Below are 19,013 nucleotides of genomic sequence, written 5' to 3'. Positions count from 1 at the left end.
TGCATATACCACCTTGTACATCTGACTTATGTGGGTCCTGCAGGCAAGCGCCTTAGCTGCTAAGCCATCTCTCCAGCCCTTTTCAGTTGTCTTTAACTTCAATGCATGTTGATTTCTAGCTATGTACATTGCTAGTTATTTTTTTTGTTTGTTGGTTTGTCTGTTTGTTTTGGGGGTAGAGTCTTGCTCTAGCCAAGGCTGACCTAGAATTAGTCTCAGGATGTCCTCAAACTCCTAAGTTATCCTTCTACTTTAGACTCCTGATTGCTGGGATTAAAGGAGTGTGCTACTATGCCCAGCAATTTCAACTTTTTAAAAAATAGTTTTTTAAGATTTATTACTTTATTTATTTATTTATTAGAGACACAGAGAGGGAGATAGATAGATAGATCGATAGATAGACAGACAGACAGACAGACAGAATGGGTGTTCCAGGACCACTAGCCACTAGCAAATGAACTCCAGACGCATGCACCACCATGCGTATCTGGCTTACATGGAACCTGGAGAATCAAACCAGGGTCATTAGGCTTTGTAGGCAAGTGCCTTAACTGCTAAGCCATCTCTCCAGCCCAATTTCTACTTTTTAATTAGTGCAAAACTATTCACTATTAAATTTTAATTATGGCATGAAGAATTTGGAGTGTGAACCAAAAGCACTTAAGATTAAAAGTGAGCAATTAGAATGATTCACATTATCTTAACAAAACAGATCTTCAGATTTTTCCTTATTTTTAAAATGTACCTGTTATTTTGACTCCGTCCTTTGTTTCTGCTGGCAGGCCAATGCCAAACTCATTCTCTCCACGGACTCTGAAGTAGTAAATGGCTCCTTCTTGTAGGTTGGTAACTTTGTAGGAGAGGCGGCTACAGTTGTTAGTGACAGAGACCCATGCTTTCTTGCTGGCCTCCCGTTTTTCTATGTGGTAATTCTTCACTGGTGCTCCACCATCATTTTCAGGAACAGCCCAAGATAACATTGCACTCTCTTTAGTGACATCGTGTACAGTAATGTTAGCTGGAGGACCTGGGGAATCTAAAACTTTGACCACAATGGTCAGGGAAGCAGCACTCAGAACATTCTGAATGGTGAGCGTGTATTTTCCAGAGTCATTTCTGTTGGCATTTTCAATAGTAAGTGATGTACGAGAATCTGTGGAATCAATGTATGCTCTGGTGCGAAGGTCAGTGTCCGGCTTACTCCAGGAGACGCTGGGCACTGGTCTTCCTCGGAAAGGCACAGTCACAGTAAATGAGGAACCAGCCTTGACAATCAAGGTCTTCCTCATTTCACTGTCAAGTTCAAATACAGGTTCTTCTTCTCTTTCTTTTACTATCTGGGGGTCAGTGCTCTCACTGGGGTCACTTGCACCAACCTTATTGATAGATCTTACTCTGAAAACATACTCAGCTCCTGTTGTTAGCCCACTGATTGTGTATTCTGTGCCTCTTAAGCTCTGGATGGCCGTTTTCCAGTCAGTTTCTTCAGACATTTTGTATTCTACAGTGTATCCAGTTACTGGGGCCCCACCATCAAACAGAGGCTTAACCCAGCTAATAGTTATAGATGTCTTGCCTGAGTCTACAATCTTAGGTTTGGATGGAGGAGATGGCAAGAACACTGGATCTTCTGCTCGAACTAAGGGAGAGGTTTCACTTGGAAGACTTAGGCCAGCAGCATTTTCTGCATAAACCCGGTATTCATATTCACATCCCTCCCGAAGTCCTGTGGATTTCACTCTCAGATCATAAACTGGCTTTTTATTCACGCGTACCCACCGCAGGCTGTTTTTCTCACGTCTTTCAATTACATATCCAGAGATGTCGCTGCCTCCATCAGTCTCAGGTCTTGACCAGCAAAGTGTCATGGACTCTTTGGTCACAGACGTAATTTCCAGGGACGTGGGTGGACTAGGAACTGTGAATGGGTCCAGAGCCTTCACAGCCATGCTCTCTAAGGATTCACCAACACCATATTTATTAACACCAGTTACTCTGAAGATGTACTCATTCCCTTTGAGTAACTTGGTCACTTTACAAGATGTGGTCCTCAACTCTGCTTCACATATTGTCCATGCCAAACGACTTGTTTCACGTTTTTCTACAATGTAATAGTCGATATCTGCACCACCGTCTTCCTGGGGACGTCCCCAGGAAAGAGAGCATTTCTCAGCAGTGAGGCCATTTATTTCTAGTGGTCCTGCAGGGGGGCCAGGCTTATCAAGTACTTTACAGTTGACAGCCATAGACCGAGTTCCTGCAACATTCTTCAAGGTTAGTACATACTGCCCAGTGTCTCGTCTTACACAGTCTTTAATGGTCAACATGGTATTATAGTCTGTTGAGACGATTTCTGTTCTGGCTCTTTCTTCAATTTCTACTCCATCTTTGGCCCAGGAAACTACAGGCAGAGGTCGCCCTGCAATGTCTGCATTAATCTTAAGTACTTCTCCAGCTTTGACAACGATAACATCTCGGAACTTTACATCCATCATGATTCTTGGAGCCTCCATATCATCTTTAACTGTAATGGGTCCAGTGGATTCAGATGGTTCACTAACTGAGTCAGCAGCATTCCTCGCAAAAACTCGGAATTCATAGCGCTGATCCTCTGTGAGCTCAGTGACTTCGAAATATGTTTCCTGTACATTCGTAAAATTGCACTTCAGCCACCGGCCATCAGGCAGCTCTCTGCGCTCAACAATATATCCTGTGATCTTAGCTCCCCCATCGTAACGTGGCTTAGACCATTTAAGCGACACTGATTTTCTTGTGATATTCGTGACTTCAGGTTGTCCAGGAGGGTCACAGGGATCTCTTGCAGGGACTGGTTCACAAGATTTACTGCATTTACCAATTCCTGCAATGTTCTCAGCATATACACGATACTCATACATCAGCCCTTCATCAAGGCCAGAGACTTTCATCTGTGTATCTGCAATGAGGGCTTTGTTTGCTTTGGACCAAAGGATGCTGCTTCTTTCTTTATATTCGAGGTGATAACCAATTACTTGACTTCCCCCGTCATTAACCGGCACTTGCCAGCTGACAGTCATGGTAGATTTTGTGGCATGCACGACTTTAGGAGTACCTGGGGGCCCTGGGGGGCTGAATGGATACTCGGCAACCACAGCTGAAGATTCACTGTAGGAGCTCTTTCCATATCGGTTTTCTGCACAAACACGGAACTGATACTCACTTCCTGTTGTCAAACGGACTATTTTAATAGATGTTCTTGCAACTGCTTGTGAAACTGTATGCCATGTTGTAGAAGTGGTTTCTCTCTTTTCAACAATGTAGTTGCTAATTTGGCAACCACCATCATATTCTGGAGGATTCCAAGAAATGGTGACATTGTCACAACTAACCTCATCAATATGTATAGGACCTGGAGGTCCTGGTCTGTCAAGGACAATGACAGTAATAGGTACTGTGATGGATCCAGCACTGTTTGAGACACATAGTTCATAAGTCCCAACATCTTCCCTTGAAGCTTCTTTAATTGTTAGTGTTGTTACAGTCTTTGAAGAAGAAACATTGACTCTCGTTGTCTCCCTGAAAACTTGACCATCTTTTTTCCAGCTTACAGTAGCTTGAGGCCTTCCTTTGAATGGCACATCAATCTTGAGTTGCTCTTTAGCCTTAACGTTGAAAGTATTGAAAGGAAGCTCCACGGAGGGCTTTATTTCAACATCTTTAGCAATTACTGGCACTCCGAGTTGTCTTGGATCACTCCTTCCTTTTTCATTAACTGCAGATACTCTGAAAACATACTCTTCTCCCGCAGTTAGGCCAGATATGGTTGCTTCTAGAGTCTTCACTTGTGTGCAAGTGCTCCATTTTTCACTGCCTTTTGTCTGCATCTCAACTACGTAACCAGTAATTTTGCTGCCACCATCGCTTTCTGGTTTCTCCCACTTAATGGTAGCCGTGTTACGCGTCACATCAACCAGAGTAACTCTTCCAGGAGGCAGTGGTGGTTCAGACACCTTCACCGGCTCAGCCGTTTCAGCCGGCAAACCAATCCCATACTCATTAGAAGCCAAGACTCGGAAGTAGTAAGAGCACCCTTCTTGTAGATTTTCGATTTTGAAAGCATTTTTAGTACAATTGCTTGTAACGGTAGCATAGGCTTTTCTCGTAGTTTCTCGCTTTTCAACAATGTAATTTTTAATCTTAGCTCCACCGTCGATAAGTGGTGGCTCCCAGGACAAGGTTACTGACTCTTTCTTCACTTCTCTTACAGTCAAGTTCTCAGGGGCACTTGGTGAGTCAAGAACTCTGACATTAACAAATGCTGTTTTGGAGCCACTGTTGTTTTCTAGCATCAGATTATACCTGCCACTGTCAAATCTGGTCACATTGTCAATCACCAGCATTGTGTATGAGCTAGTCACCTCAATCTGGGCCCTCTCTGTGAGGACGCCTTCAGCCTTTTCCCATTTAACTTCAGGTTCTGGTCGACCTTTGATCGTGACAAACAGACGTAGAGTGGTACTTGCCCGCAGAGTGACCACTTTTCTGAGATCGGCATCGAGTTCAATTTCTGGTGGTTCCATCCTCTCCTGAGCCATAACTGCTCCAGGGATAGTTGCAGGTTCCCCTACACCTTCAGTATTGAAAGCACATATACGGAAGTTATATTCAGTATTTTCTTTCAGGTTGGTCACTGTGAATTGCTTTCCTTGTAGGCCTGATGGTGGAGTACAGGTAGTCCATTCATCAGCAGTAGCTTCCTTGACCTCAATAACGTAACCTTTGACAGCTGCACCACCATCATAGATTGGCTTATTCCATGCCAGAGAGACAGATGATCTGGATGTATCTGTCACTTTTGGATTGCTTGGTGGACCTGGTGGATACAAGGCATCACATGCACGGTAGAAAACAGATGGCTCACTTGGTTCACCTACTCCGGCTGCATTTTCAGCAGCAACTCTGAATTCATAGGAATGGCCTTCAGTGAGGCCGGTTACTCGGAACCGGAGATCTGTTAGTGTTTTCTTATTGCACTTGGTCCATCTGATGCCTTCCTTATCTCGTTTTTCAAGAATGTAGCCCTCAATTTCAGCGCCTCCATCATCTGCTGGGCGTGCCCAGGTTAACACCATAGAGTCTTTGGTGATGGCTGAGGCTTCAGGAGTTGAAGGAGGACCTGGCCGCTTATAAGGATTACAGGCAATTACAGGCTCAGATTCCAGAGGCTCTCCAATTCCGTATTTATTCACAGCCATAACACGGAAAATGTACTCATTGCCAGGAAGTAATTTAGTGACTTTGTAGTTAAGGGCCTGGACCTCAGTTGAAACCTGGGTCCAGGAGAGTCGACTTGTTTCTCTCTTTTCAATGATGTAATGTGAAATACTGGCACCACCATCTTGCAAAGGTGGGTTCCATGCCAGGTAACACTTTTCTGCAGTAACTCCAGAAACTCTGAGAGGTCCTTCAGGAGGCCCTGGCCTGTCAAGTACCTTTACAGTGATTGGTATAGACTTTGTACCACCGACGTTGCTGAGTTTCAAAATATATTGTCCTCCATCAGTCCGAATACAATCCTTTACAACAAGTGTTGTTTTCTGAAGAGTAGATTTAATTTCCATCCTAGCAGCAGTTTCTTCAAGTTCTTTTCCATCCTTCGACCAAATGACATCAGGTATAGGCTTGCCACGGATATCAGCTTCAAGAACGAAAGTCTCTCCCGCATGGACCACGATGGTATCTCTGTATTTTGGATCCAGTGAGGCATTCGGTGCATCGATTTCATCCCTTGCAGTAATGGCACCACTACTTTCAGATGGTTCACTAAAGTTGCCAGCGGCATTTCTTGCAATTACTCTAAACTCATATCTTTGGTCTTCTACAAGTCCACTCACTGCAAATTCAGTTTCTACAACGTTGGTAAAGCTTGCCTTCATCCATCGGCCATCAGGGAGATCTTTCTTTTCTACGATATAACCTGTTATTTTGCTACCACCATCATAAGCAGGTTTCTTCCATTTCAGTGTGACACTGTTTCTTGTGATAACAATGGCTTCAGGTCTCCCAGGGGGGTCACATGGATCGCGAGCCACGTAGCATTCTGATACTTTGCTGGGCTTGCCAATGCCCACAATATTTTCAGCAGAAACTCTGAACTCATATTCAAGGCCTTCATCAAGCCCTGTCGTTTTGAATTTGGTGTCCTGGATGGGAGTCTTATTCAATTTGACCCAGAGGATGCTGTTCTTTTCCTTCTGTTCAAGATGGTAGCCAGTCACTTTGCTGCCCCCATCATTCACAGGCTCGTTCCATTGCACAAGCATTTGATCTTTTGAGGTTGATGTTACAAAAGGAGTTCCAGGTGGTCCAGGTTCTTTAAATGGATATTGTACCACAACTGGCTTAGAATCTAAGGAAGCACTTTTTCCATACCTGTTTTCAGCAAAAATTCTAAACTGGTACTCAGAGCCTGTTTTCAGTTTGGTTATTTTAATGGTTGTTCTTGCAACTGTTGCCGATACCATGTGCCAAGTGGTGGTGGTTGTATCTCGTTTTTCTACGATGTAGTTGCTTATTTGGCAGCCACCGGTATAGACGGGAGGTTCCCAAGATATGACCACAAAGTCTGCACTAACTTCATCAAACTTCACTGGTCCAACTGGAGGTCCAGGCTTCTCCAAAACAATAATGCTGAGATTTTCTGTTGCTGTGCCTGCGCTATTTGTTGCAGTTATGGTGTATTTTCCAAAGTCCTCTTTGCTGCTTTCTTTAATGTGTAAAATAGTTGAAGTAACTGTTTCTTCAACATTCACTCTGGTTGTCTGTTTAAGAGGCTCACCATCTTTGACCCAAGAAATTTTTGGTCTTGGTCTGCCTATGACTGGAATTTCTATTTTAAGATCTTCTCCAGCTTGGACACTATACGTATTGAATGGTAACTTAAAACTAGGCTGTATAGTCAAGTCCTTGGCTATGACGGGAACCCCAAGCACTCTTGGATCACTTTTTCCTTTCTCGTTATAAGCCTTGACACGGAACTGATATTCATGTCCAGAACTCAAACCAGTAACAACTGCACTGCAGACTTTGGATTCGGCCACAACACTCCATTTATCCGTTCCTTTGGGCTGCATTTCAACAACATACCCCAGGATTCTGCTGCCACCATCATGTTCTGGCTTCTCCCACATGAGTGATGCACTGGTCTGGGACACATCCGTGAGTGTCACCTTTCCTGGAGGGGAAGGAGGTTCAGAAGCTTTCACGGCATCTGTGGTTTCCACGGGAACACCAACTCCAAATTCGTTCTCAGCCATGACTCTAAAGTAGTAAATGGCTCCTTCTGTGAGATTCTCAACTCTGAAGCTTGTCTTGTTGCATTTGCTACTTACATTGGCATATGCTTTTCTGGTTGACTCACGTTTGTCAATGACATAGTTCTTGACTTTCGCTCCACCATCAATGATGGGTGGTTCCCATACCAGAAGGACAGAGTCTTTTTTCACTTCTTTTACTGCCAAGTTCTGTGGTGGTCCTGGGGTGTCAAGAACTTTCACAGTTACAAAAGCAGACTTTGAGCCACTGCTGTTTTCCAACTTGAGAATGTATTTCCCAGCATCATTTCTGTCACAGTTATCTATTGATAGTTGTGTAAAGTTTATCCCCTTTTCAATTTGCACCTTATCCGTGAATTCACCTTCCTCTTTAGACCAAGTGATCTCTGGTGTTGGGCGGCCTTTGAATGGAATGTGAATTCTGGCAGAGCCACCAGCTCTTACAACAATCCCTTTCCTTAACTCAGAGTCAAGGTCAAGTTCAGGGGCCTCAAGTTTATCTTCTGGTTTTATGGTACCAGGAACTGATGTGGCCTCACCTAGACCAACTTTGTTGAGAGCACACACTCGTATTTTATATTCTTGGTGTTCAATGAGTTTGGAAATTTCAAATCGAGTGACTCTCAGACCAGTCTGTGGAGTAACTATTTGCCATTCCTCTTCATCTGCTTTGCAGATTTCTACGATGTATCCTAGGATCTCACTGCCACCATCGTAGATTGGTTTACCCCAGGCAAGTGTAATTGAATTTTTAGTGGTGTCTACAATGTGTGCATTGGTGGGTGGGCCAGGTTTGAACACAGGATCACAAGCCTTATAATAAACTGTAGCAGGACTTGGTTCTCCGACCCCTGCAGCATTCTCTGCAGAGACTCTGAATTCATACTCATGATCTTCTGTTAATCCTGTTACTCTGAGACGCAAATCTGTAATGCGACGCTTGTTACATTTTATCCACCGAATGCCACTTCTATCTCTTTTCTCTACAATGTAGCCAATAATCTCACTTCCACCATCACTATCTGGACGGTTCCAACAGACTGTCATGGAGTCCTTGGCAATGTTGGTGACTTCCAAGCTTTTGGGGGGTCCAGGAAGTACAAATGGGTTTTTCATCAACACTGGAGCAGATTCTAAAGGCTCTCCAACACCATATTTGTTGACAGCCATTATTCGGAAAATATACTCATTCCCTTCTAAGAGTTTGGTAACTTTCAGAGAATTTGTCACAACTTCTGAAGCAACCACAGTCCATGCAAGTCGACTGGTTTCTCTCTTTTCAACAACATAGTGAGAAATGTCACTGCCCCCATCTTGAAGTGGTGGAGACCATGCCAATGTGCACTTTTCAGAAGTGACTCCTGTTACCTGAACTGGTCCTTCAGGAGGTCCTGGTCTGTCTAATACCTTTACATTTACTGGGAATGACTTAGAACCAGCAACATTGGAGGCTCGTAAGATATACTGTCCACCGTCAATTCGAATGGCATCCTTTACAATAAGTAAAGCCTTGAAATCGGTGTTCTTTATCTCACATCTAGCAGATTCTTCAATTTCCTTATCTCCTCTTAACCACTCAATGGTGGGCAGTGGCTTTCCGTGCACATCTGCCTCAAGCCTGAATGTTTCTCCAGCATTTACCACTATTGTGTCCCTGAATTTTGGATCCATTGAAATTCTTGGGAGTTCGACCTCATCCTTAGCAGTGATTGGTCCAGTACTATCAGAGGGTTTGCTTATGGCACCAGCTGCATTCTTTGCAATGACCCTAAATTCATATCTTTGATCTTCAGTAAGACCAGACACAGTAAACTGAGTTTCAATGACATTTGTGAAGCTGGCTTTCATCCAGCGACCCTCAGGCAAGTCACGTTTCTCTACGATGTAGCCCGTAATCATGCTTCCACCATCATATACAGGTTTGGTCCATTGCAGAGTGATTTCATTTCTTTTAACAATTATTGCTTCTGGGGTTCCTGGTGGATCACAGGGGTCTCGGGCTGCATAACATTCAGAATTCTTGCTTGCTTTGCCAACACCAACAATATTTTCAGCATAAACTCTGAATTCATATTCAATGCCTTCTTCAAGATTGAGTGCTTTAAACTGGGTGTCATGGATAATAGTTTTGTTGACTTTTGTCCACAGAATACTGTTTCTTTCCTTCCTCTCAAGGTGATAACCTATGATTGGACTTCCACCATTATTGATTGGCTCGTGCCACTGTATGACCATAGAGTCTTTGGAAATGGCTGTGGCAAATGGTGTGCCTGGAGGGCCTGGCTCTTTGTAAGGATATTGAGCTACAACTGGTTCAGACTCTAAGGCAAAGCTCTGTCCATATCTGTTTTCAGCAAATATTCTGAATTGGTATTCGGTGCCAGTTTTCAGTTTGGTTACTTTGAGGGTGGTTCTAGCAACAGTAGCAGAAACAACATCCCATACTGTGGTGGTTGTGTCTCTCTTATGAACAATGTAGTTGGTAATTTGGCAGCCCCCAGTATATAATGGAGGGTTCCAGGATAATGTAATACTCTCAGCACTGACCTCATCAAATTTAACAGGTCCTTTCGGAGGATCAGGTTTATCAAGAGTTATAATTTCAATGGATGCTGTTTTCTGACCAACCACATTGGCAACTGTGATTGTGTATTGTCCACCATCATCCTTATGAGTTTCTTTGATGCTGAGTGTGGTCAAGTCAAGCGAATCAGTGACATTGACTCTTGTGGTCTGCTTCAGTGGAGCTCCGTCTTTAGCCCAGGTGATGGTGGGTTTAGGACGTCCAGAAACTGGCACTTCTATCTTCAGATCTTGGCCTACCTGTATGCTGTAACTGCTGAATGCAGGCTTTACATCTGGCTCAATGACCAAATCTTTGGCAATGATTGGAACTGCAAGGGACCTAGGATCACTTCTTCCTTTTTCATTTACAGCAACAACTCTAAAAAGATATTCTTCTCCCTGAGTGAGGTTGGTAACCACTGCCTCAAGGGATTTTACCCGAGCACACTCTGACCATTTATCAGTGTTTTTAGCTTGCATTTCCACAATATACTGAATGATCTTACTGCCACCATCGTGTTCAGGCTTTGTCCAACTCAGAGAGACGCTGTTTCTTGTGACATCATCCACAGTTATTTTTCCTGGAGGTTGTGGGACCTCTGCCACCTTAATTGGATCAGCAGTGCGGGCTGGAAGGCCTATGCCATACTCGTTCTCAGCTGTGACTCTGAAGTAGTAACTGCAGCCTTCTTGGAGTTGATCAATCTTCCAAGAATTCTTGTGACAATTTGTGACAACAGCAGCATATGATTTTCTTGTGGCTTCACGTTTCTCAACGATGTAGTTTTTGATTTTGGACCCTCCATCTAATAAAGGAGGTTCCCACGTAATTGATACCGAGTCTTTGGTGATTTCTGTGACTTTCAGGTTAACAGGTGGACTTGGTGTGTCCAGGACTCTCACAGTGACAAAAGCAGACTTTGTCCCACTGCTGTTTTCTAATGTGAGAGTATATTTACCGCTATCATATCGATTGACATTGTCGAGGACAAGAGAAGTGAAGCTGCTAGTGACATCAATTATAGCTGCATCTCGGATATCCCCATCGACCTTCCCCCATTTAACTTCTGGAGTAGGACGACCTTTTATAGGAACAAATAATCTTAAGGATCCACCTGCCCTTATATTGATAACTTTCCTTAGCTCCAGGTCAAGATCGATGTCTGGTGCTTCCAATTTTTCCTCAACGATGACAGGCCCAGGGACGTCGGCATGTTCCCCAACCCCAGCTTTATTGATGGCACAGATGCGGAAGTTGTACTCATGCTTTTCTAGCAGTTTCTCCACTTCTATATTTGTCTTGTTGATTCCAGTTGGTGGAGTACACATTGTCCATTCACCAACACTCACATCACACTTTTCAACAATATATCCTTGGATTTCACAGCCACCATCATATATTGGTTTGCTCCAAGAAAGGAAAACTGAAGATCTTGTGATATCCATGACCTTGGGGTTGTTTGGAGGTCCTGGTTTATAAATAGGATCACAAGCTTTTTGGTAAGCTGAAGGAGGGCTTGGTTCGCTAAGCCCAGCAGCATTCTCAGCTGAGACTCTGAACTCATAATTGTGATTTTCTAGGAGCCCAGTTACTCTCAGGCGCAGTTCTCCAATCAGACGCTTGTGACATCTTGTCCATCGAATGCCTTCTTTATCCCGCTTTTCCAGAACATATCCAAGAATTTCACTGCCACCATCAGAGGCTGGTCTTTCCCACACAACAATCATGGAGTCTTTGGTCACTGTTGTGACTTCTGGAGCTTTTGGTGCATCTGGTACTACAAATGGATTCTTGGCTATTAGTGGCTCGGACTCAAGAGGCTCACCAACACCATATTTGTTCACAGCCATGATACGGAAGATATATTCATTGCCTTCAAGAAGCTTGGTAACCTTGCAGCTGAGAGTTTGCACGTTGGCATCAACCAGAGTCCAGACAAGACGGCTGGTTTCTCGCCTTTCCACAATATAATTTGTGATATCACTTCCACCATCCTGAAGTGGGGGTTTCCAAGCCAGTGTGCATTTTTCTGCTGTCACCCCTGATATAGCGACAGGTCCTTCAGGAGGTCCTGGTCTATCAAGAACTTTGACATTCACAGTAACCGATCTCTCTCCTGCCACATTGTTAGCCTTCAGAATGTAATTTCCACTGTCAACACGTATGGCATCCTTTACGCTAAGACTAGTGGCAAAGTCCGTGCTTTTTATTTCCAGCCGTGCTGTGCTTGAAAGCTCCTGGTCACTTTTTACCCACTGAGTGGTAGGTATTGGTTTGCCATATATATCTGCCTCAATCTTGAATGACTCACCAGCGTGAACCACAAGGGTGTCTTTATATTTGGGGTCCATGCTTATTCGTGGTGGATCTACCTCATCTCTTGCTGTTATTGCCCCTGTGCTTTCTGAAGGCTCGCTGAACACTCCAGCAGCATTTCTAGCAATAACCCGGAACTCATATCTGTGATCTTCAACTAGGCCAGTTACTTCGAATTGTGTGTCCATGATATTTGTAAAACTGGCTTTCATCCAGCGGCCATCAGGTAGTTCTTTCTTCTCAACAACATAACCAGTGATCTTGCTTCCTCCATCATAGGTGGGTTTCTTCCACTGAAGAGTCACAGAATTCCTTGTGACAATGATTGCCTCTGGCCTTCCTGGTGGATCACATGGGTCGCGGGCTACATAACATTCTGATGGCTTACTTGGCTTGCCGATGCCCACGATGTTCTCTGCAGAGACTCTAAATTCATATTCGATGCCTTCTTCTAGGCCAGTGGTCTTAAACTTGGTTTGAGGAATAGGTGTTTTATTCAACTTGACCCAGAGGATGCTGTTCCTTTCCTTGCGTTCTAGATGGTAGCCAATGACTCTGCTTCCACCATCATTGACTGGCTCATTCCACTGCACTTCCATGCTGTCCTTGGAGGCAAGTGTGACCAGTGGTGTGCCAGGTGGGCCTGGCACTTTGAATGGATACTGAGCAACAACAGGCTCGGAGTTGAGGTAGGTACTCTTCCCATACCTGTTTTCAGCAGCAATTCGGAATTGGTACTCACATCCTGTCTTCAGTCTGCAAGCCTTTATTGTCGTCCTGGCAACTGTAGCCGACACAATTTGCCAGGTGGTGGTAGAGGTGTCCCTTTTCTCTACAATGTAATTATTGATAGAACTTCCTCCATCATACTTTGGCGGTTCCCAGGAAAGAGTAATGCTATCTGCTGTCACTTCATCCATTTTAACTGGTCCAGTTGGAGGCCCTGGCTTGTCAAGGACGATAACATTCAAGGTTTCAGTAGCTTCACCAGCCGAGTTGGTCAGTTTAACTATGTAATGTCCAACATCTTCCCGGCAGGCTTCCTTTATTGTCAAGAGTGAATTATTTTCTGTGCTCTCTGCATTGACTCTAGTTGTCTGTTTCAGTGGCGTATCATCTTTATGCCAGGTTACAGCTGGTGTAGGGCGACCAATGAATGGAACATCAATTTTAAGGTCTTCTCCTGCCAGTACAGTGAATGTATTGAAGAGGAGTTTGAAGGCTGGTGGAATGACAAGGTCCTTGGCAATGACTGGCACACTCAGTTGTCTGGGATCACTAATGCCCTTTTCATTCTGAGCTGAAACACGGAAGGAGTATTCTTCACCCTGAATCAACCCAGTTATTGTGGCTTCAGTGACCTTGACGGTGGCACACGTGGCCCATTTGTCACTGCCTTTGCTCTGCATCTCTACAATATAGCCTAGGATGCGGCTGCCTCCATCATGTTCTGGTTTCTCCCAAGACAGAGACACACTGTTTCTTGTGACATCCACCAGTGTTATTTTTCCTGGAGGGAGAGGTCGTTCTGATGCTTTCACAGACTCTGCAGTCTCTGCAGGCAGTCCAATGCCATACTCATTTTCAGCAAGGACCCTGAAGTAGTAGCTGCAACCTTCTTGGAGCTGATCTACTTTCCAGGAAGTTTTATGGCAGTTCGTTGCAACAGTTGAATAAGCTTTGCGTGTGGATTCTCTCTTTTCAACAATATAGTTCTTTATTTTTGAGCCTCCGTCAAGGAGAGGAGGCTCCCATGTCAGTGTGACAGATGTCTTTGTGACCTCCTTTATCTTCAGATCCTGGGGCGGGCCTGGTGTATCAAGCACTCTAACATTGACAAATGCAGATTTACTGCCTGAGCTGTTTTCTACAGTCAGTATATATTTGCCACTGTCGAATCTGTTCACATTTCCGACAATAAGCAGGGTGTAAGAGCTTGTGGATTCAATGCTAGCTTTATCCAGAGATTCTCCATGTTCCCGAGCCCACTTCACCTCAGGCGCAGGTCTCCCTTTGATGGGAACAAAAAGTCTCAGGGTGCAACAGGCTCTGATAGTAACAACTTTGCGTAAGTCAGCATCCAGTTCAATCTCTGGAGGGATCATCCTGTCTTCAGCCTTTGGAGTTCCGGGAACAAGGGCGGGTTCCCCAAGTCCTTCAGAATTCATGGCATAGATGCGGATTTTATATTCCTGATTCTCTATGAGGCCGGTGATAGTATAGGAAGTTGCCTTGAGTCCAGCTGGTGGAGTGACAATCTGCCATTCATCTTCCTCTGGTAAGGCAATCTCGACCATATACCCAGTGATTTCTGAACCACCATCATAGATGGGTTTATTCCATGCAATTGAGATAGATGACCTGCTTGTGTCAAGAACGCGTGGGTTACCTGGTGGGCCAGGTTTAAACACGGTGTCGCAAGCTTTATAGTATGGGCTGGTAGCACTTGGTGCACTAATTCCAGCGGCATTTTCGGCCATAATTCTGAACTCATACTCATGCCCTTCTGTTAGTCCAGACACTTTATATCTTAAGTCAGTAAGCGTCTTTTTGTTGCATTTCACCCAGCGTTGGCCAGCTTTATCACGCCGCTCCACAATATAATTTGTGATTTCGCTACCGCCATCAGAATCGGGATGCCCCCAGCAAACAACCATGGAATCTTTGGTGATCGTCGTAACTTCAGGGTTTTTGGGTGGGTCAGGAGGCCCATATGGATCCACCGCCAGTATGGGCTCTGATTCTAGAGGCTCTCCAACTCCATACTTATTTACAGCCATGACACGGAATATGTATTCATTGCCTTTCAAGAGCTTTGTGACCTTTAGTTTTGTGACTTGGACTTCTGAAGCTACATTTGTCCAAGCCAATCTGCTGGTTTCACGCTTCTGTATTATGTAATGATCGATTTTGGCACCTCCATCATCCAATGGCGGCAACCATGACAAAACACACTTTTCTGATGTCACATCTGATACTGCTAAAGGTCCTTCAGGTGGGCCTGGTCTATCAAGAACTTTGACATTGAAAATGTGTTTGGCAAAGCCACCAGGATTAGTTGCTGTTAGGATATAAGCACCGCTGTCTTTTCTGGATGAATCCTTGTTTATCAGGAGAGTGGAAAAGTCTGCGATTTTTATTTCTAATTTTCCTGTGCCTTCCAGTTCTTTTCCATCTTTGGTCCATTGCATTGTTGGAGGTGGGCGACCTGAAACATCTGCTTCTAGCTTGAATGCTTCACCTGCTTTTAATATAACTGTATCCTTGAACTTCACATCCACCATGATTCTTGGCGCTTCAATGTCATCTCTGCATGTAATGGCATCGGATGGTTCAGATGGTGGACTAATGGCACCAGCAGCATTTTTCGCAATCACCCGGAACTCATATGCAGCGTCCTCCGTTAGGCCACTGACTGTAAATTCATTCTCCAAAATGTTGCTGAAGTTGGCTTTCAGCCACCGTCCATTGGGAAGGTCTCTCTTTTCAACTATGTAACTAGTGATTTTAAAGCCACCAGTATATTCAGGCTTAGCCCACTTCAGGGTCACTGTGTGTCTAGTAATATTTAGAGGGACTGGTTTCCCAGGTGGGTCAATGGGATCCAAAGCTAACATTGGTTCTGACGGCTTGCTTGGCTTGCTCTTTCCTGCCATGTTTTCTGCAATGACTCGGAATTCATAAGCAATACCATCTGTTAGTCCAGTTGATTTGAAAATGTTGCCTGGGACTAATGCTTTGCTTACAGTCTGCCAGAGAATACCATTGCGTTCTTTCCTTTCAATGTGATATCCTAAAATAGGGCTTCCACCATCAGAAAGTGGCTCATTCCAGCTGATTGTCATGGAGTCTTTGGTAACTGCAGTTACCTGAGGTGTACCAGGTGGCCCTGGGACCTTAAATGGATAGTTGGCAACTATAGATGTTGATGTGATGCCAGGTCCAACTCCATATCGATTTTGAGCTTTTACGCGGAACTGATACTCCATTCCAGTAGTCAGGCGAGTGGCTTTATAGGTAGTACGGATAACAGTTGTTGCTAACTCCACCCATGTAGTACTATCTGTCTGTCGCATTTCCACCACATAGTTGCTTATTGGTACACCTCCATCATTCTCAGGTGGGTCCCAAGAGAAGGTTACAAAGTCAGATGAAACTTCATCAAATTTAATTGGTCCTTTAGGTGGTCCTGGGATATCATGGACTTGAATGGTGATGACATCGCCAACTTCTCCGACAGTGTTCTTTGCTGTTAGTGGATAGGGCCCGCTATCACTTCTGACACACTCATTGATATTTAAGATGGTCGAAGTTGCTGTATTCTCAAAATTAACTCTCTGTGTCTGTTTCAGAATCTGGTCTCCCTTTTTCCATGTAACAGTGGGCTTTGGTCGACCGAGTACTGGGATTTCAACCTTGATATTGTCACCAGCTCTGGCAATGACAAGTTTCTGATAGATGCCACGGAGATCCAACTCTGGAAGCATGGTCTGCTCCTTGACAATGACAGGCCTGCTTTCTCTAGGGGCACTTCTCCCTGCGCTGTTCACTGCCATCACTTGGAAGGTATACTCCTCTCCCTCCGTGAGATTCCTCACAACGCATTCTAACCCCTTCACAGTTGTGATGTGGGTCCACTGGTCAGATCCTTTTCTTTGGGCTTCAATCACATAGCCAGTGATCTTACTGCCACCGTCGTGTCTGGGTTTGGGCCATGCCAGGCTGACGGTGCTCTTAGTTATGTCCATAATGTTCAGGCTGTCTGGGGGTGATGGGGCTTCAGAGGCTCTGACAGGTTCTGTGGTTTCTGCTGGTTCACCAATTCCATATTCATTTTCTGCCATCACTCTGAAGAAGTATTCACATCCTTCTGACAAGCCAGTCACTTTGTATGTACATTTATGGCACTTAGTAGTAACTGTGGAATAAGATTTCCTTGTTGCTTCACGTTTCTCCACAATATAGTTTGTTATACGTGAGCCACCATCTATCAGGGGAAGGTCCCAGTGGAGGGTGACACTGTCCTTTGTGATATCTGTAGGCCTCAGGTTAAGGACAGGGCCTGGTGTATCCAAGACTCTGACGTTAACGAAGCCACTTTTCTTCCCTGCTGGGTTTTCAATGGTCATCACAAATTTACCCGTGTCATATCTGTTACACTCTGGGATAATCAGAAGGGTAAATGACTCTGTGTTTTCAATGTTGGCTCGGTGTTTCAGGTTGATGTCATCTTTGGTCCATGTCACTTCGGGTGCAGGACGACCTTTAATAGGCACAAAAATTCTAATACTGAGTCCGGCCCTAACCACAAGTGTTCTTCTCAGTTCAGCATCCAGTTCAAAATCAGGAGCCATTTCTCGTTCTACAATTTCGACGTTTGGAATCACTGCTGGCTCCCCGACACCTGCATCATTGATGGCACTAATTCTAAAATTGTATTTTTCTTTAGTCTGAAGATCGGGGACAACAAACTGAGTGATTCTGAGGGCCGTTCCTGTTGTATCTTTTATCCAAGTCTCATCTCCTACTTTTTGGTGCTCTACCACATAGCCTGTGATTTCAAGTCCACCGTCATAATGAGGCTTGCCCCACGCTAATGACGCAGATTTCTTGGTAGTATCAGTGACATGTGCATTTGAAGGTGGTCCTGGAGGGTCTGAAGGAGAAACAAAGATAAAAAGTGTGTGTTAAGAGTTTGTTTTCTGGATAATTTTTATAAAATATAGAACTCCCAAATAAACAGAGTTTGAAAAAGATGAATACTAACATGCAACATCTTTCATGAGCACAAAATTTGAAGCATCACTGGGCGGACCAATCCCTGCTCTGTTCTCTGCACTGACACGGAACTCATAGGTATTTCCTTCCTGCAGCCCCGTTACTTTGCATCTGAGGTCAGAAACTGGCGTCTTTGTTGCTCTAACCCATCGCAAGCCTTTCTTTTCTCTTCTTTCTATATGATAGCCTGTGATCTCGCTGCCTCCGTCATCAGTTGGCCTTTTCCAACTGACAGTGGCAGTGTTCTTAGTCACATTAGAGATCTCTGGTTTTCCAGGAGGGCCAGGAGGACCTACAAAGGGAGCAAATTTGTTAGAAATTCATGACTTCCTCAACCCTGATGTAAATGTTTTCATGCCAGTTACCCCACATGTTTACATACCAAATCTGTCTACCATTTTGACAGGCTCAGACTGGACAGGCTCTCCTTTGCCATATTGGTTTACGGCTGACACACGGAAGAGGTATTCATTTCCTTGAATGAGTTTGGTTACCACATGCCTGCAAGACTGAATATCTTCAGAAACCACTGTCCATAAAAGTCGGCTGGTTTCTCTCTTCTCAAGAACGTAGGACTTAATTGGTGACCCGCCATCTTCCAAGGGAGGTGTCCACGTAAGTGTTGCTTTTTCAGCAGAAATATTACTGATTTCAATTGGACCTGGGGGACCAGGCACATCGAGGACTGTTACCTTCACATGTTCCTCCTTTGTGCCAAAAGGATTGGCAGCAGTGATGGTGTATTCACCCGCATCTTTTCTAGTGGAATACTTGACTGTTAGCATAGAAGATGTTGGGGTTGAAGTTATTTGAGCGATATCTGATGGTCTAATATCTTTTCCTGCCTTGGACCAACTTGATTTTGGGAGGGGTTTGCCAAGAATGCTAATGGCACTTAAAACAATGGTATCCCCTGCTTTAACTGTTAGCCCATCTTTTATTGTGGGATCAAGGACAATGGTTGGTGCCTCTGCAAAGAGAAAAAAAGCAGTTTAGTCAGAAAAGGAAGGAATCTTAATTTGCTGTCTTTTTAATTGAGT

General features: G+C 44.3%; 1 protein-coding gene across 5 annotated transcripts in view; it reads right to left on the bottom strand.

Annotated features, from left to right (window-relative positions):
- Positions 1-19,013, bottom strand: part of Ttn (titin) — a 282,613-nt gene that overhangs the window by 33,444 nt on the left and 230,156 nt on the right. For all 5 annotated transcript variants that reach the window (XM_045148517.1, XM_045148518.1, XM_045148519.1 and 2 more), the window contains 3 exons: positions 18,356-18,943; positions 17,963-18,265; positions 746-17,851 (listed from right to left, as the gene is read on the bottom strand). In XM_045148517.1, the coding sequence (XP_045004452.1) occupies positions 746-17,851; positions 17,963-18,265; positions 18,356-18,943 (17,997 nt within the window). The remainder of the gene's footprint in view (positions 1-745; positions 17,852-17,962; positions 18,266-18,355; positions 18,944-19,013) is intronic.

Source organism: Jaculus jaculus, chromosome 4, assembly GCF_020740685.1.
Source record: "Jaculus jaculus isolate mJacJac1 chromosome 4, mJacJac1.mat.Y.cur, whole genome shotgun sequence".
Taxonomy (NCBI): Eukaryota; Metazoa; Chordata; class Mammalia; order Rodentia; family Dipodidae; genus Jaculus; species Jaculus jaculus.
This window is presented reverse-complemented; position numbering and strand designations above follow the sequence as displayed.